Here is a 23,717-nt window from a genome sequence, read left to right on the forward strand (position 1 = left end):
CTACACTGGCTGCCAAAAAGAGGTAAAAACTGAGAGGAAAGGAGTAAAAAGGGCTCTGAGATTGCAAATTAGTGCCGATGTCAATAATTTGTTTCTTTGGGCAACTTGGCGGCTGGAACCTTAATTGCGAGAGAAAAACACCTCTTCGCAAATCAGTTCTTTCCATCCTCTGAGAGTATCTGTCCACTTTGCTCTCTCTCAAAAGAAAAAAAAAGACAAAAAAGAACTAGAAGAGGAGAAGAAAAAAGACAAATGTTGAGGGGTTTTACCTCAGTATAAAAAGTCAGTCACTTATTTGGTTTGTTAACTCTCCATAAATTTACTGCAATTTGTCGTAAATGTACCTTTTATACTGGAGCACAAGTAATTTCCCAGAACACTTTAATCTTTTCAGCTGGTCTCACTCTTTAAGTGAATCATAGGGTAAACTATTCCTGACAAGTCCTGATCCAGAGTGCAGTGGACTGATTATAACTAGGAGAAGGCAAAGACATGTCCTTAGTCAAGGTCTGGTAAAGCTGCACTGAAGTTCAAAGGCATCTCATTTTCACTGTATGGTACTTTGTAGTGTTAAAGAGGTAGTCCAGTCAAAAATGAAAATTCTATAATGATTTACTCACTTTCATGTCATTCCAAACTTGTATGGCTTTCTTTCTTCTGCAGAACACATACAATGATGATACTGTGAAGAATATTTCAACTGTTTCTGTTCTTACAGTGAAAGTCAGTGTGGCCCAGAACAACACTTGACCCCACTGACTTTCATCATATGCACAAGACTGTGTTTAAAATATCTTTTGTGTTCCACAGAAGAAAGTAAGTCATATAGGTTTGGAACAACAGTAAAATAATGAGTAAATGATAACAATTTTCATTTTTGGGAGAACTGTCCCTAAGTATTGTAGTATCTATTATGAAGCACTGTAGGCATGTAAAAAAGCATGTCTATAGGTTCCATTACTCTATAGAGTGCAGCAGCTGGGTTTCAGAAGTAAAATCACCATTCATTTTCTTCATAGGGGAATTGCTTTTTAACGATAACTTATAAACCTTTAAAGACAGACCTTCTGTGATCTATGAGGTGGCTAACTGAATTAATTACCTGATTCTGCAAAACAATCCCCACCAATCAGAGAATCTAAACAAGCAGATTTTGCCAAAAGAACTCATTAGCACCTGTCCACTCCCATGAGGCACTGCGAATGTTGTAGGGCGAGTCTCCCTATTTGTATATATTCGTAATATCTGAATATAGTGCATATTTTGCAACAAATATAAACTATATTGTTTCTAGATCAATAATCAACATCAATAGGTTTAGACTTATTCATCATTTTTTAATATTTTGATAATTTATTTCGCAATGCCTATTGGGAGTATTGTTACCTCCCTTATTAAAGACCCGTCTTTTTGTCTAATTTTCAAATACTTTTTGCTTTACATCAAAGTTTGTAATGTTTTGATATACCTCATAGGTGGTTGTTTTGGTTCATGGCTTATAACCCTTGAACTTCTTCAAAATCCCTATGAGAAAATGCTTCCTGAACCAAGGCTGCTGAAAAAGTGGATGGGCATTGTTGCACTCTACTCCCCTATTAGATATAACCACAATGCTTTGCTGTGTTGTGTCAGACACTCACCATCCTCTGTGGGCACATAGATATTGAGGTAGAGACAGTCTTCGCTCTGATTCTGAATGTAGGTGGCGGCCACGTCTAAGTTGTCGGTAAACCACACAGGCAGCATGATCTCGGGCAAAACACCATGCACATTCTGCGGGCAAACAGGGGCGAACTGTGTAGCGTTCCGCACTTCCTGCCAGGACCCGGGAGCTTCAGGTGGCTGAAAACGACGGTCTCCAATTGGCGCCGTGGCATAGGGGACGCCAAGGTACTGTTCCACGGGACCCAAAATCTCGTTGTTAAGCTCTTTTTTAATCCCACGCAATTTGCCGTAGTTTGTGGTGACGGTGGGATATTTGGAGCTGGGATCAATGCGTTGACATGATGCCAAGGTGATCCACAGTGCCAACCAGAGGAAAGTACTTGCGTGGGTTGCCTCTGAATTGTGGGCATGGCCCAAATCACGTTTACAGGCATGGGGCAGATACATGACTGTCTTGTTTTCTCCTCCTTCACTTTACTGGTTTATTGACCTATGCTTTGCTTTTTCATGAGTGAAAGTAAAAAGGAAAGTAAAATTATTATAACAAATTAAGAAAAAGTGATCCTGCTGGTTTGTTTTGGTCTTTCAGGGAGCAAGAGGGAGGACAGGAATGGGGGGACTGTGGAAGGGTTGGGGTGGATGTGGGGCAGAGGTTGTGCTCAGCCCTGGTGGGTTATCGTGGTAATGCCGCAGTAAGTAAAGAAGAAAAGTCTGTTACGTTCCATCTCCCTCAGCCGTCCTCATGGGGTCAGTTAAAGAGGTCACGCAGATGATTGCAGATCCTGTCAAGAACAGCAAAAAGGGAAAGGGTTAGTGAGTAAAGGTTAATTTACGAGTTGCTACCCTTTGCATGCACATATCAACCACATGGATTTGTACCATGTTGAATGCTGCAACCTGGATTAAAGGGATAGTTCACATGAAGATGAAAATTTGAAAATCAATTACGAGCCCTGATGTCATTCCAAACCTATTTTCCTCCGCAGAACACAATAGAAGATATTTTGAAGATTGTTTCAGTGTTTTTGTGTCTATCCAGTGAAAGTCAATGGTTATTTTGGACCCAGCTGTTTTACATAGTTACGGTGTGGTCATAATTACCATTGCTCAACAACATCTTATGAAATGAATTCTTTTCAACAGGAATTTGTGTGATCGGGAAAAAGTTCTCCAAGCAGATTTCGCTAGTGTTCATATTGGTAACATAAATTTTCCATGTTGACCAACAGAAAGCTGCTTGGCTTGAAAGTGACTGCTATGTGAGCAATGATTCATACATCACTGCACTATTAATAATAGACAATGAAGCTTCATTTGCCTGTGAAGTTTGCTAATGTGACCACACATGAAGTCCAAAAGCAGCTGCAACCTTCTTCAAAATACCTCTTTTTGTGTTCCACAGTCATACAGGTTTGCATCTACTCATTTTTAGGCAACTATCCTATCCTAAGCATCTTGCTCACACTGGTGATAAGTGAAGGATTTCCAGGAGGTTTGAACTTACAACAGTTTTTTAGCCCAGATCTTTAATGACAAGGATAGACTGCATTTGAGACAGAAAGAAGTGCAAAATCCTTTAACATTTCCCATCAAACATTAATGGTTTTCAGTGTTTATATGTAACTTAAGAATTCAATGACTCAGCAGCTATAGTGCCTCCTGTAGTGTTCTACGTCTAAACCTTGGAAAAAAGGAATACTGCAGGCAAATGACAGCTCAGACGACTCGTTCAGGGCATTATGAGGATCATAAACACAATAAGATAGAGACAGGGAGGCAGCGATGCAAAGGGAAACATCTCGAAACACCCACACAAAGAGCCTCTATCAGTCAGTTGTGACTAACAAACTAAAAATAGATGTTTTAGCTCTCACATCCTGAATGAAATCATCTGTGCGGATATGAAGTCTAATTAAGAACCGACGCATTTCGCCGTGAATGCATCTTTTGTATTTTAAAGCCTCTAATCGCCTGACAGAGCTGATTGATGCTTTAAAACTTTGATGTTCGTTTCACATGGTGTTAGCATTTAGCCAAGAGCGCTTAGCTCAGACGCTTAAGCATTTTAATGGTTAGCTAAAACAGAGGAAAGAGAGATTTATGTGATGTGAATGGATTTAACGTGGGTTTAGATTTGAAGTCCGGACAAGATGGAGGGCAAAAGGTCGAGCATAAGCAGTGAACTTTAAAACTAATGGAGAAAGAGGCATTAAATCTCAACTCCTGAGATGACAGGAATGTCATACATAACAGCACTGAAGGACAAAAATAGGTGCAGACCAGAGACATTATAAAAGGTAGGAGGGGAAACAGATAAAAAATTGAATGAGAAATCATAACACTCAATATGCCTGCTGTACAAATGGATTCAGCATTGTTGTGACATCATTTCCTGTGGCTCCAGAGGTGATTGGCTCAAAAAAAAATAAGAAAATAAAAAACCATTGCAAACTATGGCAGATTTCAAACTGCGCAACTGCCATTGGGGGGAATGGGAATGCTAACAGAGAGCTGCCTGCAAGTATTATAGACCTCCTTGGCGCAGTAAATGTAGATGGCAAGCTATTTAAAAGGCAAAACAATGCTTCCTCATCATCATCACCATCATCATCACCATCATCGTTAATGTCGCAACAATCATCATGCAGAATGGACTCCTCCAGTGATATTACTTTATCACCATCCTATAATAGTCTCATTTAATGTGGCCATTAGCGTTTCTAGTGCAGCACTGTCACCGCGTGTGTGTCTGTCTTTTTGTTATGCCAATAAAGCTATTTGAATTTGAGAACTATTGATTGGAGAGAGAGAGAAAAAAGAATGAAGGAAAGATAAAGGAATATGAGAGAGAGAAAACTGAGGTGTGAGGATACAGTAGGTATTTGGCTCTGGGGCCTGTACAGGCACTTGCGCATTAAATACAGATAAATGCTGTAAAAATCCAATCGCAACTCTGGTATAACTCCCCAAGTAGTCTATAGGTAATGTGGTATTTAAGGAGGTCATGCAGAAATGGGAAAGGAATAAAACAGTTGAGCTGCCTATTCCTCTTATTACTGCACTATAATTCTTCCTACTGTCGTTCATAATAATGTAAGACTCAATGCTGTGCTTAATTTGCATTCATTTAAATATCCATCCAAGTAAAGTAAAAATGTTGCATAAAAGATATGTATATACATTTAGCCTTTGTATGCAATAAAGAGTGTCTCACTCATGTTATGCTATATGTATATGTTGTTCATTCCCCTACAATTTGTATATATACTATACATACCCCTACACAAAATATATACAAAATTTTATCTGATTATCTGATACAATAATATCCCTTATAAAACCTTCATTTACTTAGGTTCCTTAACTAATATTTCAATGTACAATATATCATGTAATATAAAAAATATTAACATAAAATATATGTGTATGCATATAGATTTTGTATGCATTAAATGTTGACCAAATTACCTTCAATAAATTAATTATACAATTAAATCTTTTTAAATATAATATACACACACGCCTTTATACAAAATGGATTGACTGTAAATCTTTTAATTTAAATGTTTATTTATTAAAGGTGCTGTATGTAGGATTGACACCGAGTGGTTAAACTAGGTATTGCAGTCCAAATTCAAAATATTGGAGAGGTTTTTTTCACCCGGCCCCTCCTCCTCAGACTTGACACACAGGCAGGTTGCCAGATTGACGACACAAACAGGAACGAGCACACTTGACAATGAATGAAATGAAACACGCTGTGTTTTTCGCCAACTGGCAACCCGGGGGTGCCAAAATAGAATTGGGTAAACTGGCAGTGGGCGGGTTTCACAAAACAACAACAAACATTCCGGCCAGAACGCACATTTTCAAAGGAGAATAACTGACTGTAGCATTGTTTTTCAGATAAACAAGTATGTTAACAACATGTTTCTTAAATATCTACATATTATGGTATTTTATGCTTTAGTTGAGTCATACAGCACCTTTAATATTGCAATTTTATACCATATTTTTATAATATCTAAAATAAAATTATTGTCTGTTGTACCTTATACATCTTCAGTTTACAACATTTATTTTTCAAATTGCAGAGTTCAAAGTCCTGCCAATAAAACTGAAAACCCTCTCTCTCTATACTATTCCTCCTATAATTCTTTATCGTCCGTCTCTCTCTCTATGTGTGTTCTGTGAAGTGTAAAATAGAAGAGGATGACTCTGGGGTTCTGAGGAGAGTCTTGGGACCATTGACAAGATTCTCTGGCTGCTCTTTAATTAAACCTTAGAGACTAAACATACTGCACAACACACACACCCACCCACCCAATCACGCACTAAACACACTCTTCTTAATAATACACCCGAATTGATCTGGAGAAAAGCAGGACAGTGAAAAACACTAGACAGAAGGAGAAAGATTAGGAAAAAAGCATGACAGAGATTAGAGATGGAAATGAGTGGCAAGAGCATGACTAGCTTCTGGTCAGTGTTTCGTAAGTAAGTAGCAACGCTCTAATAACTCAATAACTAAACTGCATTCTCAGTAGCGTGACCAAAGTTTGGCTGTTTTCAAAATTGTGTAGCTTTTCAAATAACAAGCTATTTTTGCCAGCAGTGTTGCATGACATGCCTGTTTTTATGTCATACTGTATTGGGCAAACTGCCTTACAACTGAGCAAGCTGAGGCAATAAAAATCTATTCCGTCTCTTATGTAGTGCTCTGATATCTGATATCCATCTTTATTTTTAATTCCTGACAAATTAATTGCCCAGTCATCATTCACAATTACACTCTTAAAAATAAAGGTGCTTCAAAAGTATCTTCAATATTGTGCGCGTGATCCAATTTCCAAACACCTTTATTTTTAAGAGTGTAATTGTGAATGATGACTGGGCATTTTTGGTTCCACAAAGTCAAAGGTTCTTTAAAGAACCACCTCTTTCTTACCTTTTTATAATCTGAAGAACCTTCTTTTGCCACGAAGAACCTTCTTTTGCCACAAAGAACCTTTTGTGAGACAGAAAGGTTCTTCAGATGATAGAGGTTCTTTATGGAACCATTTAGACAAAAACGTTCTTCTATGGCATCGTGAAGTACCTTTATTTTTAAGAGTGAACTACTAATAACAACAACAGTATATTACAAAGCAGAACTTATTTCTTGCAATAAACAGCAATTTGATGAGATATAACTAATAAATAGATGTAATTAATATTAATAATAGGAGTTAACTATGTGCTCTGCCAAGTAATAAGAGGCTAACTTATTGTATAGTTACCAAGCAACATGCAGCTCCTCTAAAACATAATTTAGTATCAGAATTACGAATTTTTATAAATCGTTTGCAACTGCTAAATCCATAAATATACCTACCTTCTAAAGTAAATGAAAAAACAAAAAATGAAATAAACATTCAACAAATATCGGTTAGGTTATAAAAATAATGACATTTTTAAAATATATATTCCGTTTTCTTTTTAATTTAGGTTTTATGTCATTTTTATTAGTTTTAGTAATTTTAGTACTTTAAGTCAGTTGCCAAAATGTTTAGACTGTTTACATTTTTCATCATTAGTTTATTTCACCTTTATTTCAATTAACCAAAACGTTACTAAAGCTTAACTGAAACCTTTTTAAAAGTTATATTTTTAGTTTTAGTTAACAGTAACAACACTGGTTACATACAATCAACAACAACAACAAAAAAGTCATCAATTATCCATCCTTGTGTTGTTCCAAACCATTATGAGGTGACAAACCATTCTGCATTTTTTAAATATAATGAAATGCCCATATAATGAAAGCCAAAGGGTAATATGATGAAAACATTTTTGGATGAACAATCCCTTCAAAGTTCTTGACCACACTTTTTCTTTTGTGCAACAATCAAATAGCCAATAATCAATCAGAGAAAATGCAGAAGTAAATCTATTTCAGAGAATTCATTTGACATTTTTTTTTTTTTTTTTTTTATTTAGTGGGATGATGTCCCTTTTGGATGGGCACCTCTTACTTGTAGCCACTATTTGACTTGAGGGTGGCATTGGCTTCATTTTGTTAGCTAATAACTTTTTCAATAGTGCAGCTTGCCTGTATTCAACTACTTTGTGGGCAGTTTGAAGCTTAGCAGGCTACATTTTCAAACTAGTTTTCCTACACTGCACATGATGCATGCAAAAGGACTCACACCAGGTTCCTGTGTTTCATAACCCTGCTGAACTGTTGCATTTACCCTCTGACAGTTCATCACATATGTCAATCAACTCCCATGCAATGACTTTCCCACTATCCATCTGCTATTCCATTCCACGCTGATCTAGAATCAGGCGCCACAGTAATTAAGGCTTATGTCAGACTAATGAGCTTGTCACCTCCCTGATCGTGAGCCAGTGTGTGCTGTGTTTAATCAAAGGACTGGATGGGTCCAGCAGCAGCTGATGCCCCTGCAGCCGGGGCAAGAGAGTAAGAAGAGCGGCAGGACCGGAGCGAGCACAAAGTTGGCATTAGCAGAGAGGCTGGAGGGGGGCACACAGGTTGTTTGGGTCTTAATTGCTTGATTGGCATCATTACAAGGCTTAAATTGGCCAATTGTGGCCATGCTGTGTGCCCTCCGGGTGTGATGAAAAATGATGAATGGAAGAAATAAACAGAAAGAGAGAGACAGACAAAACAGGCTATGAGTGAGAAAATAGGCGAGAGAGATAGAGGAACACACACTTGCACTCTCACACTCACTTATACAGTGCGTTATCTGAATGGGGAACTGTGAGGTGTGAATTGGAGACACTAGCATCAGGCCTGTCTGTGTCTGAGACAGCAGATACCTGCAGCAAGTGTCATAAAGGAGGACAGATGTGTGTAGGACCGGTTCTGAGAATCACCTTCATTCAGACCCTCAAGGTTTCGCTGCTTCTCAGTGCCCTGGGAGATGACAGTGGTTACGATTTGTATGAGTGTGTGTGTGTGTGTGTGTGTACAGTATATATGTGTGTGTGCAAGTGTGTGTCAGACAGCCAACTGATAGCAGAGCTGCTGACGGTCAGGTCAAAAGACGTTCACAACATGTCGGTACCACAAGTCGATAACACAATTTTATTGCATTTTTATAAAATAAATGCAGCCTTAGGAAGCATAATAGTTCTCAAAGGTCCTTCAAAACTTCTTTCAGCTTCTTTCAAAAACATTTTAAAAATCTTATAGTTATAGTTATATTTTACTATATGAAAAATTTTTTCTCCAAAAACAATAAAAATAAAATAAAAAAACATTTAGCCTATTAATTGCATCACTTCAATATTCTATGAACTAAAGGGATTTTAAATAATTTGTTAATTTGAGTAAAACTATTCATACAAGAGAGGCATGTTTAGATATTAATACATAAATCATTTATGTTTCATTGTTTTTGTAAACTAAAACACTTTTCATTATGTAAGAATACATATAATTACTAATGGAATAATATTGCCCCTACTTTTTGTGCCAAACATAAAAAAATAAACCTGTCTATATTTAACACAAATGATTTAACACAGTTATTTGTCATGCCAAGTGCATTAATCTGAAACAAAATTTTGATTTTTTTTTAAAGACTTTTCTGAGAGTTTTTAGGAGAGAATTAACCTCTAATCCCACTGACCATTCAAAGTCCCCTCCCCCAATTTTTAAATATATATATATGTGTGTGTGTGTGTGTGTGTGTGTGTGTGAGTGTGTGTGTGTGTGTGTGTGTGTGTGTGTGTGAGTGTGTGTGTGTGTGTGAGAGTAATATCACATGAGTGAGCTTTGAATCCGTGTGAGAGTTGAGATTAGAACTCGTAGCCATGAGACATAGCTGTATATCGGCACACTGTGATTACCTACGGCACGAGGCCGAATCTAAGCCATGCTGATATACAGCCGTATCTCATGGCTATGAGTATGATATTGTGTTTATACAACAGTTTGACAGCACGAGTGTGTAAATATATAAGAAACAACAATGGGGTGTCTTTAAAAACCCTCTTTTGTTAATTCAAATCTCAGTTTGACAGTTTAACAGCTAAGCCCAAGCCTCCACTACTAATTTGAAAACGTCACTTTAGAACTAAAGAACATTGAGTTGCTTCATTGAAAACTTACTGTATTGTATTAAGCTCACTGTATTAGGTAGAGTAGAGTATTATGAGAGAGAAATGGACTGAGCCAGTGTGATTATTACCTGCATCTGATACAGGATTCATTCTTCAGATCAATCTCATATTCACATTAAAACATTAGTTTGAATGTCTGCTAAAGAAAACGGTATCTTTGTCGTACTATCCTTTCATCTGTTTAGTGTGATTCTCGATGACAGAGCTGCTTAGTGCATTTGTTGATTACGTCTTACAATGTGTTGTAAAAAATAAAAATAACTTCCTAGTTTACAACAGCGTTTCAGTCTCTTTCAATATAAAAGTCTTGTCGCCATCTAATAGCGGATGTAACTAAAATCACCATCACTGTTTACCAATACTAAACACTAATATTATTTATATAAAATATTATTTATGAATATGAATACTAATATTTAATAAACAACAACAACAGCCATCATAAAAGTTGCTGGGCAATTCAGTCAAAAGCGCTATAGATCACTGAAGTTACATAAAATATAATGTGATGAGATTTTGCTCTCAGCCAAACTATTTGAAACAAATAATAGATTAATGAGACCAAAGACTGCCAGTTAGATTTATCCAAAACAATTATTTCTCACGTTTAACCACTATATCGGAGCCAGCGGCAAATTCCAAAGTCTGGCAGAGGTACGGCTGCTCTCGGTGGGTTCATGAGCACTGAATGGCCGCTGATGCCCTGGCCCTCTCGAAGAAACGTCGAAGAAAATTTTTAAATAGATGTTATCTTTATTAACAAACCGCATATTTTAAGTCTAAACAAGTACATTCTCGCCTAAAGAAAGCCTTAAAACTACATTCCGTGACACAAAACAGTATTATTTTAAAAATTATAGTGGATTTGGGTGTCCGTCATGACACTCACTGTGAGAAATACTGCAAGCGGAGTGATACAAACGATGAAACAGTTGGAGTTCTGTTATCATTCTAATGTCACACTCTTATCAGCCAATCAGATTCGAGGACATACATATATATACATATATATACATATACAAATATACATACATATATACATACATAAATACATACATACATACATATATATATATATATATATATATATATATATTTATATTAAAGACAAGACATTACTCTATTCCTCACAACCAGTTTAGAGAAAGAGAGAGAGATGAGGAGTATAACCTTAGTCCAGACACAGGACACACACACAAACACACTGGACTAAATGAGTGGTCGCAGCCCACCAGAGCACAAAATTGGAATCAACAGAAGAGGAAGAGTTAAAAGCAAATATTTACAGGGGTTTAATGTGTGCTGGGACACGGCCGTTCTGTGAAGGGTCAGCGACAGTCAGCACTGTGCTAATTAGACAGAACCATTACTCACACACCACTCATATATGCTTAATCACTGCCTGATGAAGTGTGTGTGTGCCTGTGTTAAACTGGCAGTACATTTGTAGTCAATTTACTGTATAACAAAAACCAGCAGAGTAGCTCCTAAAAATGGTAGAGCACAATTTCTCCTTCATTGATATTCAAAACCAAGTGAGGCTGTAACAATTGCATATTCAACACATGTGCTGCCTACAGAGCCAACACCCTCTAGCCAATTAGAATGTATTCTCCTGTACAGAGAAACTCCAAGCAATAACAGAGAGAGGAAAGGATAGAAGGAAAACCAACAGAAAGAAGACTAGAAGAGACATCAAGAATAGCCAAAAGAGAATCTCATCCCAATCACTCTTATATAAAATCAATAATAAATGGGTTTTTGTGTGTTTCATAGAGACAAAGAGCACAAGTGAGAGGAAGATAGAGACTTTTTCTCTACTTCTCTGTGTGAGTAAGCCACTGTTTAGGCCTCAGGGTAGCTCACAGCCTGAGTCCTTTATCAATGATGAATGACCAAGTTTATGTATAACCGTGTATGTCTGTATCTGTGCATTTTTAAGTGAACATGTATGCAAAACTGCGCCATAAAATATGGCAATGCTGTTTTGCGGTGCTTTTCTCAATTTCAGTTATTTAGTGGCTGATACCATCTTTTTCTTCTCTTTATTTCTTTCTCTCCCTTTCTATCTGTCAGATGGTATGAAAAGTGAATAGAAATAGATGCAAATAATGTTGCTCATGTATCAAGCAGTGCTGCTGCTGCTGCGACTGATGTTGCAGTCACTATTGTACAGTCTCAATCACATATTGTGTCCTAACCAGGTGCTAACAAGTAATTTGTCTATCTACTCTTAAAGTAAAATGCTGGGCATGCAAAAATCAGCCATTTAGAAGATACACTGCATTCAAATTTTGGGTGACAGAATTTAAAAATAAATAAATAAAATAAATAATAATTTTAATATTTAATATTAATACTTTTATTTTAACATTGAAAATAATAATAATAATAGTAATGATATATATATATTTCTTGAGCACCAAATCAGAATTCTAAAATGATATCTGAAGGATTGCATGACTGAAGCCTGGAGTGACAACATGTGCCCACCAAAGCAATTTTAGGCAGCTGAAAATGGCATGCACTTTTTAGAAAATGCCCAGTTGTGGGCGATTGAGAGTGCTTTGGAATACAGAAATAAACTGCATTTTAAAATACATTTAAAAAAAAAAAAATCAAATAATGGAGCTTTGATGAAAGGAAGATACTTCTTTCTAAAACATTTTAAAAGTGTTAAATGCAAACCTAATTGGTAGTGTACAGAAATTTTCATTTAGTTTGAAATACTTAGTAGCAGGTAAATTTGAAATTTCAGACCCCATGCTGTGTATTCTTGGACAGAATAGGCAGTAAATAGTACCAACCATCGAAAGTCTGAGTCTGCAAGGGAGTACACCCCCAACACAGTACAGCAAGTGTGTGTGTGTCCTTACATTTACATGCACATACAATGCATTAGGCAGAGTGTAACACAGTTCATAGTTCAGGAAGGAGGAGGCGGGAACCGGCGAACATTCAAACAAAAACTTTAATAATAAAATAAACACAAAGTAGAGCGACAGCCCCTCGCGGATGACTGTCACACACAAACAGAACCAAAATACAATACTTATCTGTTCATGCATTCCCCAAAAATCAAACCCATGACCTCGACATTGCTACCATCAAGCATCATGCTCATGCTTGGAGACATGGCAAATTCTCTCCTTTATACTAGTTTTTTTCAAAATCCAGCAGTCTCACCAACTGCATTCAACTGCATGAATATTAAATTATTAATGCATGCTAACTGGAATGGAACCTCATATAGACAGGAACTGTTCACAAAAAAAAAAAAAAAAAAAAAAATTGGAGAAAAAAAAAAAAGAGTTCTTTTTTTCTGGAAATACGGTTGTTAGATGACACTGATATTTTACCATTATAGATTGTACACAATACTAAGAGAGCTGCATTCAACTGCATGAATATTAAATTATTAATGCATGCTAACTGGAACGGAACCTCATATAGACAGGAACTGTTCACAAAAAAAAAAATGGAGAAAAAAAAAGATATTTTTTCTGGAAATACGTTTTTTAGATGACACTGATATTTTACCATTATAGATTGTACACAATATTAGCTTAACTAATATAAGTAAAGGGTTCTCAAGTTTATTAAACACTTGTATATAGTCTGTATTAAATAAAAACAAAAGAAAACAATCACAAGATATAGGACAAATAAATAAAACAGAAAAAAGTTAGAAATTAAATAAAAAGTTAGTTTGTTATAAATAAAAATAGTTTATTGGGTATCTCAATCTAACAGAATTAAAAAATATTACAGAAACTGTAATATGTAAAACAGAACACTGCACAGTCTTCATGTAAGTTAAATGTACAATGATCTTTATTAAAGCTACAAAAGTTATTTAAAATCACTTGAAAGTTTAAAGTGCCAAGGTATAAAATCGCATAAAACAGGATAAACTTTCATGTCGATGCAACCCTGCAGTGTCACATAAGCGTAACTGAAACAGAGATGAAAGTATAAACTAATTGTCATATTCATACCTGTTTACTAGAATATCACTCACCACTATTTAAACTGAATATACATCTCAGATCATACACCATGCTGGATTAATTGTTTTCACAGGAGTTGCAATTGCATTCTCAGTGAAGCATAAATGCAATGCTGCTTTAGAATTTGGCAAAAATGAGGTGTTTTAGGAGGCAGCATAATTTAGTTTTGACAGTCTTCATGTTGGAAGCTTGCCTACGAGGCCTTAAAATGCTTGCCTCCATAGGCAGCTCACTAGGTTTTGGAACAGAGCTTATTTGTCGGGTTCCTCCAACTATCCTTTCAAATACTGCTGGGACGCGATTTTCGCTCCACACCTTTTCAATTCATCCCTCTATCACATCAATACACTACTCCTGATTCAGCCTCTGTTTCCACACAATAACAGCTGCTACACAAATTAATTACCATGGCTAATAACGATTACTGGACGGACCTAAAGCTGAGGCTGGACATAGGATTGGGCAGAGAACATTAAACTGGAGCTGTGTTTGTGCATGCACATGTGTATGCCAGTGTTTGTGTGTGCCTGTGGCAAAGGCAAAGCACAGCAGTGGCACCAACAGCACATTAAGTAAGAGATCCTATTTATGATGCCAAATGATGACCACCGTATTCTGCTCTGAGCACTTCACATGAGAGGTATAAGGCTGAAACATTGTTTGGGGTATACTATTTAAAAAGCATCAGATAAATCTCAGTCTAAATACCTTGAAAAGTGAGTTCAGCATTGGTCTCCATGTCAAGGTTTTCCTTAGCAAACAGCTTTCACAAGAATGCTAGATAAGCAAACTACTCTGTGAATGTTTGTACAGTCCCATGTACTGTATACTTATTCATATTCGTAAACGGATACATATACAAAAAATAAAAAATATAATATAAATATATACAATAAATAAATATAATAAAAATATTTCAAGTCTGTTTCAATAAAGAAGAACAAGAAAGGGAAGGAGGGAGGGAGAAGAAGTAGAAGAAGGAGAAGAATAATAAAAAATAAGTAGAAGTAGAAGAAGGAGAAGGAGAATGATAATAAGGAGGAGGAGGAGAAGTAAAAGATGGAAGAAGAAACATCATAATTTACAATTAGTTGATTTTCCACAAAATGCAGAAATTTGTTCTAAAATAATGAAGTCCAGTCAGTGTGTTCAGAGAAAAAAGACATATGTTAGAGAAAATGGGCTGCTAGAAGAAAAATGAATCACAATACTCAGTGTGGGATCTGTAAGAAATGAAGTCCCGCCTTTAAATTTAAAAAGCCAATTTAGAATTTAGGCATCGGTCTGTTTGCTCTAGAGCACATTTAGCATTAGCTGGACTGGATTTGCATTTGTTTTGGTGGTTTTGGTCTTTATCCCATTAGGAAGAAACCATCCATGCGTAGCAAGAAAATAGTTGCCAAGATGGATGTTGAGTGAAGTGTCTTACTCTAAAAAAGGACTTCAAAAAATAAACCTATTATTCTGTTCAGCCCTGTACTTCCAGCAGGTAGAAATAAATCCCAACCCCAACCAAGAGATAATGTTTCCACATATGTGCCTATAAATGATACACACACACACACACACACACCTGAATAAATACAGCCAGCATCATGAATCTCAACATCTTGCGTGTGAACTCTTCCATGGAACCATGCCTGAATGCACAAACCTAAACATTTTCATGTGCAGTGAAAAATCACAGCGCACAGGTGACATGAGCAGGTGTCTGACTGAGCTTTAAACGCTCATTGCTCTTAAAGAACAGTACTCTTCATCAGTCCATCAATGTCTTCGTCACGTCGATCCCTCTATCACTCCATCACAGCTTATGCTACAGAGCCAGAGAGGATCAAGCAGCCACCCCACCAGCACTTGTCCTAGTTACATATATCTACTAACGGAATGATCACAGGGTGCTCGCTCTCAAAACAACAACCCCTCTCAACTGACAGTGCACAGATTTTAAGCTCAAATTCTGCAGTGCATTAAAAATGATTTGGGATGCAGTAAAACTAAATGTCAATTAAACTCGTAAATTTACAGTAGTATGATCAATTATACATAAATCTTATTTATTAACTATTTTATTAATATTCCTGTGATTGCAAAGATAAATTTTCAGCAGCCATTACTCCAGTCTTCAGTGTCACATGATCCTCCAGAAATCATTCTAATATGCTGAGCTGACTTGGTGATCAAGTAACATTTATTATTATCAAAGCTGATACCAGTTGTGCTCCTTAATATTTTTCTGGAAACCATGACAGAATTTTTCAGGATTCTTTGATAAACAGAAAGAAAAGCATTTATTTGAAATAGAAATCTTTTATATATTATATATTATAAATGTATTTACTGTTACTTTTAATCAATTTAATGCATCCTTGCTGAATAAAAGTATTAATTTCTTTAAAAAAAAAGAAAGAAATTACTGACCCCAAACTTTTGAACATAGGATATATAAAATATGGCTATCCGCCATTTGCAATCGCTATCAAGCATTGTTGTGGACTAAAGGGCAGGCTTATGTTCAAAAATATAGAAATAAAACAAACAATATATTGACTTCAAAAACCCCCGAGTGTCTAATTGTGAATACGCTTCATTCGAGCTGTTCTCATCAAATATTTATGTATGTGATTACAATTAATTTGATTAATCAGCATATCATGTTAATTGTATGCTGGTTAATGATATGCTGAATTGAAATCGTTAATCGATTGACAGCCCTAATTAAAACAAAAGGATTCCATAAACAAACTAAACAGAAAGAGTGAGGGTAGCCAGTTTGCTCCAGTTTGCAAATAGCAGAGGTTGTGTTTCACATTACAAGGGCCGCTAGGCTGCCTTGGGCCAGACAGGGTTGGACTGCGTCATCATCAAGGGGTTCAAGCCAATATTAATTATGCCAGCCTAGGCTTGGAAAAATCAGTCTCAATGCCACGGCACTGGTTGCTAACCACCGTGGCAGCTGTCCACATGGCCATGACCTTTGCCCCTGAACATGCTTGCCAGAAGCCTGGAAGTAAACAAGCAAAGTGTGTGTCTATGTGTGGCACTAGGGATGCCATCATCACACATCTAGACATCACGTAATTTCTTCACTTAATCTGACACTGAATGATATTCATGCCAGCGCGTGTCTGCATGTGAATGTGAGAGAAAAGGAGGGGAAGCGATGGCTCATGGTGCTGCTCATCTTTTTGACATGTTTTTAGATATTCTGCCAGCCTTTCTGCCACCAGGGAGTCTTAGTTTGTGCTATTGACTGAGAGCTGAGAAGCAACACAATCCCAAAGTAATCAACACACATGCACACAAACACACAACACAGGCCCTACCGCATTACGGGAAGCACTGAATGAACAGAGGTCACCCTTCTGAGTCTCATAATATATTAAACAAAATATCAGCTTAATAATCTTTAACACATGTAACTGTGTGATAATTAATGTAAGACAGAAAAATGATGAATTATTTGGCCCACGCATTAGATATATTATTATCTACTGCCAGACAGATCACTGCGGCACGCAAAACCATATACAACAGGACTCATATCTTTCAGTATTCAAGGATTCAAGATTCAAGCCTTACTGTAGCTCAATCAGTAGAGCACGACATTAGCAACGTCAATGTCATGGGTTCGATTTCCAGAGAAGGCAATTAGTGATAAAATATGTACCTTGACTGCAATGAATGTCGCTGTGCTAACTTCAGAAGATTTTGGTTGATGGATCTCATGCAATCTAAAATCATAGAAAAAATAATCTTTAAATGTCACTATTTCTCCCAGATTATAGTAATAAGATTAAATGGAGACCAAATGCAGACTTTTGAATCTAAACAATATCACTCACTCACAAGACTGTAAATTCTGCAATCAAAAGTCTGATATTATATGAACGTTTGTCAGCTAATTGTTCCAAGATCGATGCTGCCCAAATTACTTTTATTTCACTACACTCTTTCTGTATATCAACAAATGTTTCATTTGTTTTTACTTTTATTTCAACAGAAATGTATTTCAAAAGCTGCTATTGAAAGTGTTTAATTTTGGGGCTACTAGTTGCACCAGTGGGAATTGTAAAAATACTGAGTGTTTTTTAACAAACACACCAACTATCTTACAGTAGTGAGAAAGTATTTTAACATTAAAGTACTACAAGCCTTTAAATGACAAATATCTGAAACCTCTATTAAGTCTCCTGAACTTCTGTACAGTATGAAAGAATAACCTAGTAACAAACATTTCCTTTTATTTATTTTTATCCTATCACAGAAATACTAAGTTTTTCCTTCTAAGTAAAGAACTTTATAAGCCTTATTCAGATGCTACTAGTTTTCCCTGAGTAAGTCAGGTTCATTTGTGTTTCACAGATGTACTTAGTGTTTTTAATAATGTTATTTACTTACAAATTACACAGCAAATTACCTACTGTTATTCATAAGGGGTCCTCTGAGGAATCTTACCCCAATCATATAGGAATGTCTGTGATTACAATACATAAATTTTTCACAATGTTCTCCTATTTTGACCAACACTGAATACTATAGCTAAAGCAACATTTTCTGTTTTTCTCCCTCATAAACCATATGGGGACAGGCCTTTTGGCCAACTTTTAAGCATTCAAATGAATTCCTTACCTTATTTATATACATAATGTTATAAATCTATCACATTAACTTTTTCAATTAGTTTCATGATGCACACATCCAGAATTTACCAGGGCTTAACATTTAATCCTGGGTATTCATAAATTGACATTTCATGCTGTATGTTTCTAAAACCCAGGTAAACGTTCATATTTGTGGTGTCAGTATCATTGATTGGACAAATGTTTAAATAACGGCTCTAGCATTACACATCCTTATAGACCTTAGTCAGGGTAGTGCCATATTTAATTTTTGACTGGAATGAAAATGAGGCTATGAGAAATGGAAGTTCAGTGCATTTAATTAATTGTACTGTTCTTTAACAGCATACCGATTGTTTATCTGGCGAAACATCTTTCTGATAAAAACTTTCAGTGCACAAAGACTACATAAAAGAGCTGGCAAAAAATAATGTAATTTAAGACCATTATACAGCACATGCCATTGAAAAGATGGTAAAGGCCTGTTCAATGACAATAACTATAAAAATAACATACAGTAAACATATAGTTCTAAAAATCGTTCTTAATATTAAAGAATAGCAGAGTCCACATCACAGAGATAACTTAAGGTAAAAAAGGGAAAAATAAAATCTTTTTCACTTGAATTCATATGTTTTCTATCACCATTTCACATTTTCCCCCTCAAACCTGAAACAACATGCAGTGTTTCCATGACTGTCCAAAGCAAAAGCAATGCTAATTCAGATCTGACCAGGGTTTCATAACCCTGGATATAAAGCAGTGATAACCCCACTTCTAAATTACAAGTGTGAAACAGACATTTACCTGGGATTAAAATGGAGTTAGAATGACAATAATCCGGGGTTAAGCACAGTGTAAAAACCCCTAGAGATTCCAATTATGTACAAAGCAGTACGTCATGTGTTAATAACTCTCTGTTATGTATGGTAACCTTCGTTCCCTGAAGGAGGGAACAGAGACGTCACACCGGTGACCGACGAATTGGCTGGGCCGTCAGGGGATGGAGTCGCCATTCTCCTCGGAGCATTGCTCGAGACAGCTCGTCGGCTGCATGGTTGAGCAGGCCTGAAATGTGAACAGCACGAATTGACCTCAGAACCTTCTGACTCCAAAGGAGGCGACAAGCAGGCTGGGGTGCTGTGGCCGGCGGACAGGTGGAGGCAGCAGCTGCCCGCCAGGCAGAAGGTTGGACCACCTCAGTCTGCTCCTGTGCAACCGAGAACTGCTGGGCCAGGTTCTCGACCGCATCGCCGAAGAGGCTGGTCTCGGACACAGGGGCACTAAGGAACCGATCTTTGTTGACGTCCCTCATTTCAACCAGACTCAGCCAGAGATGGCGCTCCTGGACCACAAGCGTGGACATCGCAAGACCCAGATAACTCGCGGTGACCTTCGTCGTTCGGAGTGCGAGGTCAGTGGCGGTTCGGAGTTCTTTCAGAACTTCCGGATCATGACCACCCTCATGCAGGTCCTTCAGTGCCTTGGCTTGGTGCACCTTCAGTGCCTTGTCTTGGTGGAAGCAGCTTCCCCGCAAGCCATATAGGCACTGCCGGTTAGACCAGATGAATGCCTACAGGCCCGGGAAGGAAGCACCGGCACCAGGAGGCAGACTCAGGACACAACTGCAAGGGTGGTGAGGGAGGAGGAGCCCACCAGCCGGTTTCTGGCAGTAAAAGGTGCCATCCACGACCTGATGAGCTCGTCATGCACTTCCTGGAAGAATGGCATGGGTTGGGGTGCTGAGAACCAGCACGAGCCACCTCGAGAAACTAATCATCCTGCCCGAGGACTTGGGACACGATGGAGATTTCCACTCGAGCCCTACCCTCTCGTTGGCCCGGGAAAGCATAGCTGTCACCTCCGGATCCGATTCAGGCTTTGCCACTGTCCCGGAGGGCAGCAGCGCAGCCGAATCTTCATTGGACAGCTCTCTCTCCGATGCTGAGTTCGACATCTGGTCGGGGGGATGCCCACTGGATACTGCTGGCACGCTCTTTGAAGAGGGCCCAGCGCATTCCGTGGGTTGCTCCATTGGATCGGAGGTGCAAGAGGAGTGATGGTCCCCAGAGGGTTGGTTCCCTGTGGGGTTTGCCACCACTGTAATCCTCAAACCACCCACGCTACTGCCAGAAGTGGTTCTTGTCTGTCGGCCGCCAGAACGAGCCCCAGATCACGGCAACAGGACTCCACCCCCCTGAAAGTAGAGGAGCCTGGTTCGCAGCTCTGCGATGGTCATCTTCCCACAGTGGGAACATGACTCATCCATGAAGGCCAACTCAGAGTGCTTGATGCCCAGACAAGTGAGGCAGCGATCGTGACCATCCCCCGTTTCCAGGTAATGAATGCACCCAGAAACACACGGGTGAAACAGCATCCTTATAAGGATGATCCGTCGTCTTTACAAAGACACACCTGTGAAGCTCTTTTAGAGAAATTTGCTCTTTAGGAAGTGCTCTTTTAGTGCTGAGGCGCACAGGGGAATTGGCTGCTTGCAACATGACAGGGGGTAGTGCAGCCTGAATTGTGCAACCCACTCAACTCGGGAACGACCACCGCTGAAGCGCCGTCTCGCCAACACACGAAGCTTCAGAGAGCGTGCTGAACTCATAGTTCACAGCAGACACAGTTGAGCAGAACGATACTAACATTCGGCTCCGAAGCGAAAAGCTGGTATGTATTGCACCTGCTGGCTTATTATACTCACACTGTGATCAGCGGCAGCTGGATGCAATAATTGCATGCCAATGTGCATTGGCTCGTTTAGTTTACACTCGAAGTAGATTGGTCTATCGAAGCGATATCCCAATTCATTGTTCACCAACGTGATGTTGAGAGTGACTGACTAAAAGGGAACTCAAATGTTGTTTGGAAAATTAATCCTGAATAGCGCTTTAGTGTGGAACAGTTTCTGTGCAGCCATTAAGATTCTCTCAGTGTTAGTCCTGTGTGGGGTGTCATCTCGATTAGATTTTAATATCAGTAAGGTAATTTTCACTTAAAAGGGCCTGCGATACTAAACTCATGCAGTGTGGAGTGAGGAGGATTTACTGTCACCTGATGCGACGGTGTCTCATAATTCTTGTGACCTGGCTGCTGCTGTGGCCCTTCAGTTTCTGCTGGGATCAAACGCTCGCAGTAAACGGTCTATTAACCAGCACAGGATGGGCCGACACACAAACACACACGCTCTCTCATATCTCATATCCTCTATCTTCACAAAAACACTTATACTCTGTACACATGCTTTCAATTTATCATCTGATTACTATTCAGGTGCCCACACATTCTCACACCCCACCCCTGAGCACACATACACACATCCATATAAACTTAAAATACACAATGTTTGAAGCCATATTAGCTTTGATTATGGAAATGAATGCAGAGAGAAGCATGCCAGTGTCATCTTACTCTCTCTGAGCCAAGCAACGTGTGGATGTGAAGTGTTCAAACAGACTCCATCTCCCGAACACACTTGTATACACACATATGCATGTGGCTAAATGACAAAGAGCAGCATTTTATTAGTGCTTGTGACACATCTGATAAATTGACTTCTTTATGTGAGTGGAAAGTTGGCAGGTATATGTTTGTGTGTTTGTCTATATGTGATTCAACATGTTCATTGGCAGTAAGGAAGCAAATGTAATAACAACAAAACACAGACATTGCATTTCATGATAGAAGTTCCCATTGATGAAGTGCCCTGAACACAGAAATCTGCAAAACAAAAACTTATTTTTAAAAACTTAAAAATTCAAATGAATAAATAAATTTGAAAAAAATAAAATAAAAAAATAACAATTACAATAGTGTTGATTTTAAATTTTATACAAATGAAAGAATTAATGGATGGATGGATGGATGGATGGACGGAAGAATGAATGAATGACATCCATTGACAATACAGTTTTTTAAATGTTTCTTTAAAAACCATCTTTGCAAAATAGAATAGGTGCCTGTTTCAAATAATGACTCCACAGTTAGGCCCCCACACATGCCTGAGGAGTGCTAACATATGGTGAGTGTGATAAATGCACATGCACACACACACACACACACACACACACACACACACACACACGCACACACACGCACATGATGTGAATACAAAGCAAGCAAAGAGTTTTAGATAAACCTACAAGATCCAAATGAACACAATTTGCCCCTGGTAATGTTCTTTCTGCTGCTGACCAAAACATCATCATGGCAAATTAAACTTGGTAACGACCTCTGCCTTTATAATGATACTGAAATGAACCAGAGAAATCAGCTGATGCCTTTGCGTGAGTCACCTTGGTCACGGATTAGTAATAAGAGCAGAGTCTAATTGTTATAAATTGTGCTGTATTTGTGTGTGATACATTTGTCACAGATCAGTAATAAGGACATACACTAATTGTTCTAGAATTAAACTGTTTGTGTTTTTTTGTGTTTCTGACCTTGCTATAATTCTTGCTGTAAATATCATCTGAATTGAGCAAAATCTGACAAAAAGAGTAATTGACATTTTTAATTGACTATTTTTCCTTAATTTATGATACTTAATTAGTTTTCCGCTGTGCATAAAATAGCACAGACCAGCACAAACCAGCCTGGTTTAAAACCTGACATAAACCAGCTCTTTTTAAACTGTGTAAATCATATCCAACCTTTTAGACGTTTTTGGATGAGTTCTCTCATGTCATTCCTATAGGAAAGAAAAACTCTTTAATGTCTCAGTTACTTTTCATAGAAATCAGTGAGAACAAATGAAGACTTTTGCTGCTGCTCAGAGATTTCTCCTGAGCAAAAAAAGCCTAGCAAGCTCCAGGGTTTCAGAAGAGATCTAAATACAGATCTTACTTCTAAAAATGCCAAAAGCTGCATTTTTAACCATGTGTTGATCTCCCTGCTGTTTGATAGCAACTTGTTAAATTAATGGAGTTCAAAACATTATGACCAGCCCCTGATCAGTCTCTGGTATGTTAAAGACAAGCTTTCACTAATGTCTTGAATAATAACCTCACACAGTTCCCAAATCAGCAATAAGTGTGCGCCATTAAAGAGTCAGAGTATTTAAACACAATGACCTGGAATCATGTTTCCCAGTCAATCATGAGTCTACATGGTAGAACTGTAGAACATTAAACTGATGATAAGATGTGCTGTCCAAGGTCAGATTTAAATTTGTTAGGGGCAGGGTTCTAAAATGCTCTTGACGGACACAGATGAACCCTTCAGCTCTCCTGCAGACAGCAGATTGCCCACTCATACTATATATACACATTCAGAACTGAAAAAC

The 23,717-nt window shown here is 37.9% G+C and overlaps 1 protein-coding gene across 2 annotated transcripts in view; it reads right to left on the minus strand.

Moving 5' to 3' along the window:
* Positions 1-23,717, minus strand: part of LOC109058635 (neuroligin-2-like) — a 168,475-nt gene that overhangs the window by 97,954 nt on the left and 46,804 nt on the right. For both annotated transcript variants that reach the window (XM_042759747.1, XM_042759746.1), the window contains exon 2: positions 1,641-2,447. In XM_042759747.1, the coding sequence (XP_042615681.1) occupies positions 1,641-2,112 (472 nt within the window). In that variant the 5' untranslated portion in view covers positions 2,113-2,447. The remainder of the gene's footprint in view (positions 1-1,640; positions 2,448-23,717) is intronic.

This window comes from Cyprinus carpio, chromosome A7 (genome assembly GCF_018340385.1).
Source record: "Cyprinus carpio isolate SPL01 chromosome A7, ASM1834038v1, whole genome shotgun sequence".
NCBI classification, from domain to species: Eukaryota; Metazoa; Chordata; class Actinopteri; order Cypriniformes; family Cyprinidae; genus Cyprinus; species Cyprinus carpio.